The sequence below is a fragment of the Convolutriloba macropyga genome, chromosome 12, assembly GCF_964194025.1.
Source record: "Convolutriloba macropyga chromosome 12, txConMacr16.3, whole genome shotgun sequence".
NCBI classification, from domain to species: Eukaryota; Metazoa; Xenacoelomorpha; order Acoela; family Convolutidae; genus Convolutriloba; species Convolutriloba macropyga.
The window spans coordinates 30,788,545-30,794,544 of NC_134479.1; the positions used below are offsets into that span (position 1 = coordinate 30,788,545).

Sequence of the window (6,000 nt, forward strand, 5' to 3'; positions counted from 1 at the left end):
ATTCCTTTTGCAGCTCTGGGATATATAATCTCAAATTATCGTCAACCAGTGAGTTTGTTTCTTAGTAGAATTAATCAATTTTTTGAGGTTTTGGAAATTTTTATTGTGATCTGTTTTTGCATAAGATTTGCATCAGAGGTTGAATCCTGGAATAGAGACTCTTCGATTTGTTTCATCGAGCAAATTGTTGGCGTCAATCACGAACAAAAAGGTTGTTGATCTTCCATTCGCACGATCAAGAGCTTCCTCCATTCTTTACAGATAGGTATTAAAAAAAATATATATATGGAAACGTCATTTTATTATTATTTTTGTCGGCTATTTAATTGTGTCCGCAAGCTTCTTATGTATTGACAAACAAATCAAGAGCTCTCGAATGGAACGAGAAGAAACTATAGTGAACATGCGGTTCTTTGTTAAAAATGTTAGCGTGAACATTTTGTCCCTCGCATAAATGGACTTCTCGTGATTTTTTCTCTCGACTGCGTGGAATTTGCATGATCTCAGTCGTGCTCTTTCGAAATATTTCAAAGAAGGGTACGTACGCACAGAGTGCTTAAAAGATGGTTAAGTGTAGTGGTCAACATATGTGTCATTTGGACACCGTGGGTTCTAGTTGGAAAGTTTTCCGCCCTTAAAAGTTCTTAATTGGGCAAATTAGGTTTTAACCTTTCGATTAAATTATGCTATGCAGCTTGTTGTTCAACGTTGGTTGGTTAACCGCCGCCGCCAGCCTCTCTTTCGAAGACTATTGTTTAGGCTTTCTCCGTTTTATATCGTTTTACCCTTCGATCCGTTTTTCATTTTACACAAGTCACGACTTTTACGTTTGATTACGTATTGACAAACAAATTAATTGCTCTCGAATGGAATGAGAAGAAACTATAGTGAACATGGGGTTCTTTGTTAAAAATGTTAGCGTGCACATTTTGTCCCTCGCAGAAATGGTTTGACTTCTCTAGTGATTTTTTCGCTCGACTGCGTGAAATTGGCATGATCTCAATCGTGCTCTTTCGAAATATTTCAAGGGAGGGTATTACTTGTACGTACGCACAGAGTGCTTAGAAGATGGTTAAGTGTAGTGGTCAACATATGTGTCATTTGGACACCGTGGGTTCTAGTTGGAAAGTTTTCCGCCCTTAAAAGTTCTTAATCGGGCAAATTAGGTTTTAACCTTTCGATTAAATTATGCTATCAAGCTTGTTGTTCAACGTTGTTTGGTTAACCGCCGCCGCCAGCCTCTCATTCGAAGACTATTATTTAGGTTTCTCCGTTTTATATCGTTTTACCCTTCGATCCGTTTTTCATTTTACACAAGTCACGACTTTTACGTTTGATTACTGATTTACGTCACCCACTGTTTCCATTGAATGAAATGTAGTTTTTTTCAGCCAATTTACTTAAATACGTTCAGCGCTAGAAAGCGAAATCAAAACAATTGAAAAACAATAAAGTCTAGGCACTAAGAATTAATGTTCGAAGACTTGACTTAGTGCATCAAATTATAGTTCCTTAGTTTTTACTGCTAACTGGTGTTGATACTAAACCTTTTGTCTTCCTATTTAAAGGCTGAATTCACTATATTTATCGAATCTAATGAAATTGTGGCTGTTTCAAGCCCAACATCAGTCAGTACGCCTAATCTCAGGCAAGTTGCCTTCTATTTTTATTAATGCTCTCAAACGAAGTTCAAAGCAATAATTGTAAACGTATGTCTTTATTAATAGCCGCAAAGCGTTGCGGCTATTATTTGGGACATCGTTTTTTTTTTAAATTTTGTCGTCTCCATCGATTATTCTTGCGACCATCGACTTTTTCCATTTCAGTGACTTCTACTGCTTTGCAGTTAAAATTTGTGTTTGTGACGTCATTTGTTCTGCCTTTAGGTCAATTGCGTGACTTGCCTCACTAAAAATTGACTTCTGAACTCACTTTATGAACTTTAAATTTTAAGAACATTTACTAGTTAAAGATCAATCTAAGTAGTGCATCTAAGAAGCGCCAAACGTTTATGCCGTAATTCTTGATTATTAGAGTTGAGTTTTTGATTTCGAATATTAATTTTGCAAAAGCTCTAGGGTCTATTAAAGGACTGGTGGTAAATCTGTTTATACTATTTCTTTGGTTGTTTCAATTCCATGGAAGGTCACAAGCGTCTATCGCGGCTTTTTTCCGGAATTTTGCCGGCAAAATTTTCTTTTGACCGTTTCAGCCTTAATATTTTAAGACATTCGCTCGCTTGAGCAATTCAACTTCTCGAGTGATTTTTTTCACGATTCACCTTTAACCTTTTGCACAATTTAAGTTCCTCTTATTCCAAAATTAAGTAAGTTACTAACATAAAGGCGATTGTAAGCGAGGAAAAACCAAATCCGGTATAATTTAGTGATAAAGTTCTTAGATCGTTATCTAGTTTGCACCCAGCAAATTATTTAAGCTCTAATTCCTCAAGATCAGTTTGCCCCGCCTTTCTTTTGAGCGCAATTCTTCTGACGTTAGTTGGTTTGTTTAACTAATTGCTTTCCAACAAAATTTGCAGCAACCATCGGCTACTCAAAGAGATAACAATATCAATCTTTAAGCAATTTAATCCAAAACTGCCAGGTTGGTCTCGAATGAAAAATTTAAATGTCAAGATGCAATCATTGAGAAGTTTTCTGAAAGTCATCAGTTTGCAAATGCTTTTAAATTGCTCTCGATATAAGTTCGACTCAGTTACATGTGCATATAAACATGTGCATCTTTTTTTTTAATGCTTGATCGTTTTGACCTTTTAGCTGAACCATTCTTTTAGTCGCTTGAGCGATTAAAGTTGACTTTGAAAAATGGAATTAACTGGTAAAGTCGCTGATTGTTTTTTTTGCAGACTTGTTAGAGCTTTTGTAAGCCATGGTAGGGAACAATTTTCTGAATGTCAGAAGTTTTCAAAAAAAAAAAGGTTTTAAATTGCTCTCGTACAATTTTTGAAGCAGTGACTACGTATTTTTTACGACTCGAAGAGAAGTATTGGGTTTCTATGGCTTTTTAGCTTCGTTTTGGGTCATTCAGTTCTGTTTTAGACCGTTGACTTCCGTGTTTGAGCGTTGGACTTTAAAACACTAGAATACACTAGTTACTAGTATATAGTAATTTGTACTAGTATATAGTAATTTGTACCCTCCCACACCTATCAAACTACCCCCTCGCCCCAAATCCATCTACGTCCCCCTGATACCTAACTACCCCTTCAAACTGAACCAGGGTCCACCAGCCCCCCAAACCCACGGCCACTGACAACTCCAACGAATGCCAATTGTGTTGGCATTTTAAAAAAAAACACTTTCTATAGTTTTATTAGGTACTTAATTTCTTGTTATTTCTTTGATATTCTGAGATATATTGCAAGACTCTTTGAGTCGAAAACGTTTTTTCTGCCGATTTTATAAATGTAAAATTTGTGCTTTTTAACATCCTTTCACTCGCTTGGGCAATTTAAGTTCTTTCCGTTAACTGGTGAAGCCCGAGGGCGTTGAGTTTCTGAGCAGTTCTCTGAGAGCTTTAGTGGGTTTTAATGTATGGTTTGCTGAAGCTACTGGGAAACGCTTTTGGGGGCATATTTTCATGGTTTAATGGAAAATCTTGCACTGTCTAATGAACGGTCAACTTTGTCGTTTCTACATGATTTTGCGTTGATTGGAACGCAATCCTGGTTGCAGCTTTCACACAAATGTCGTTTAACACTATTACAGCGTGAAACTCATATTTTCTGTGACAAACTATTGAAATTTTCTGCGCATAAAACTTTTGCAAAACTAAAAGAAAATTTTCAATACTACAAAAAACTTATTTTCTACGGGGCGTATGACTGTTTCAAATGAGGCAAAAATTAACCGGTTTGAATGAACGAGCTACGAGCGAAGAAATTAAACGAAGAGAAGTCTAACCATAGCTTTCTAGGGTCTGGTAACGAGTTCGGATTGAAGATTAAGTCGTCTATTTTTCAAATAAGTTCACGCGACCTTGGTGGTCATTGGAAAGCAGTTAATCCGACGTTTATCGGTTGTTTCTCATTTTAGTTTGCATTTTCTAACACTTCAAGTTTAACCAGTTTTGAATATGAACTACTAATAATGAACGGTTTGTGTTTTAGCACGAATTTCTCCGCAAGTGCAAATCACTCAAAAGTCTAACTCCTTTAATCATGGCGGCTAAAGAGACAATTGGCGCAAGAAGATGATAACTGCGATTTGATCTGATTGGTGGAGAATCGATCATTGTACAAAACGGCCAATTTTAATTTAAAAATCATTATTTTGTGTTACATACCACAACAGAAAGCAATTAGCGCATTTTTTGAGGAAAATTTCAAGAAGGGATCTCAGCTCCAAGGGATGGAACCGAATATTTAATCCGATCACAGAAACGTTCATTCTTACTGTAGTATATGCATGGATCGAAGACAGAGTGCGGATGGTCGTCGATTATGGTAAAAAAAATTACCTCGATAACTTCGGTCATTTACAGACTTGTTGATACGAATGTATGAGCAAGTGTAACATTTAACCAAAACTTATTCAGATGTCTGGGATCACTGAACTCCTGAGAACGATAGATTAACATGCCGGAGAGGAATATCGAAGCGGTCATTCTAACACCAAATCGAAATCGAGCATGGAGTTTAACCGTGAGTGCATGTGTTGGTGGTGTTAACTAACCCTATCACGGTCTTCTGAAATTTAACCAAACAAATAAGTAGAAATGTTGTTTCTGCTATGTGAGACGTTTGACAGTTTGAACTGACTCCAAGTTGTGAAAATGTTCATTAGAGTTCAGGCAAAAGAGACTGGCCTGGATAACCAAAGCCGAGGACTTGAGTAGAAAATTGAAATAAAAATTAACTTCCAAATGTTAAATTTGCAACGCTAAGGAGATAATTTAAGATTAAAATTCTAAGAGCTCTCACTAGTAGATATCCCATTGTTTATTAAAATTACGGCTCTTTATTGTTCATCAGGTTGTAACCTGATCATAATCAACAGATCATAGAACCACCCCCTCACCTCCTCTCCATCCCAAAAATATTACCCTCGGATGTCTCGGAAAAGTTCTTTGTTCGTTTCAAATCAAAACGCAGATGTCAATGATATGGTTATCATCGGATCATCTCTCAGCCCAGAACCGCTTATATGATAAATGCCTTTAAATACAAAATCCATTGCTTAATTATTCGTCTGTATTTGTTACGACATATTACATTTTTGCTAAATCTGATTCTTTTATTTATTCGTGTATAATAATTATTATCTCGCTATCATGAACCATCCATCCCGTGCTGTTCAATCACATGTTCTCTATCTGTTCATACCTAAAATTGTGAGTGATCAAAATTCTATTTTTCTACAAACCAACCGAATGAAATCAAACAGTCTGCTCTTTTTAAACCGTTAAAATACAAGCAAGTTCTTGTATATTGTTTCATAGTATCAGCTATTTATTGTTCTCTGAAAGTTTTCTTGCGATAGATTCAGGGAACTGCGAATCGAGTGGTATTTTCTATTATTGGGTAATGTTACAAAATTCGGGGACATTGTTTGAAGCCAATTCCGGGTTCGAACGGTGCAAATTGCAAAATTTTGGTTTCAGAAGATCTTAAAATATTTGAAAAAAAAGGGTTCGACAATTTTTTGTTGTTTTTCGCGACATTTGATGTTGGTTGTATTGAATTTGTTCAAAATGCCACTCGCATAGTTACGTGATACGGTTTCTGGCTAATAAATGTTTACCGATAAATTGTTGATTTTAAGAATCCTGAATTGGTGCTTCTTTTTATAAAAAGATTTTCACTACATTTCTTGTCTAGAAAGTTCTAGAATGATTTCTCTTTTCTCTCTGTGTCAGTTATTTCATCTATACACTTGTCTATTTCAACAGAGTTGTCAATTTAACTATTGCTATGTTTTCTACGCGGTAATGAAGTTCAAAAATGAAAAAATGATTCACTAATTCCCCACCTATAAGTGA

At 36.0% G+C, this 6,000-nt stretch overlaps 1 protein-coding gene across 3 annotated transcripts in view; it reads left to right on the forward strand.

The window, feature by feature from the left end:
• LOC142350334 (uncharacterized) overlaps positions 1 to 5,569 on the forward strand; it is an 87,690-nt gene extending 82,121 nt beyond the window's left edge. For 2 of the 3 annotated variants that reach the window (XM_075402165.1, XM_075402167.1), the window contains exon 16: positions 4,130 to 5,569. In XM_075402165.1, coding sequence (XP_075258280.1) covers positions 4,130 to 4,216 — 87 coding nt within the window. In that variant the 3' untranslated portion in view covers positions 4,217 to 5,569. The remainder of the gene's footprint in view (positions 1 to 4,129) is intronic. The other variant, XM_075402166.1, reaches the window with a different exon arrangement.
• Positions 5,570 to 6,000: the final 431 nt, after the last annotated feature.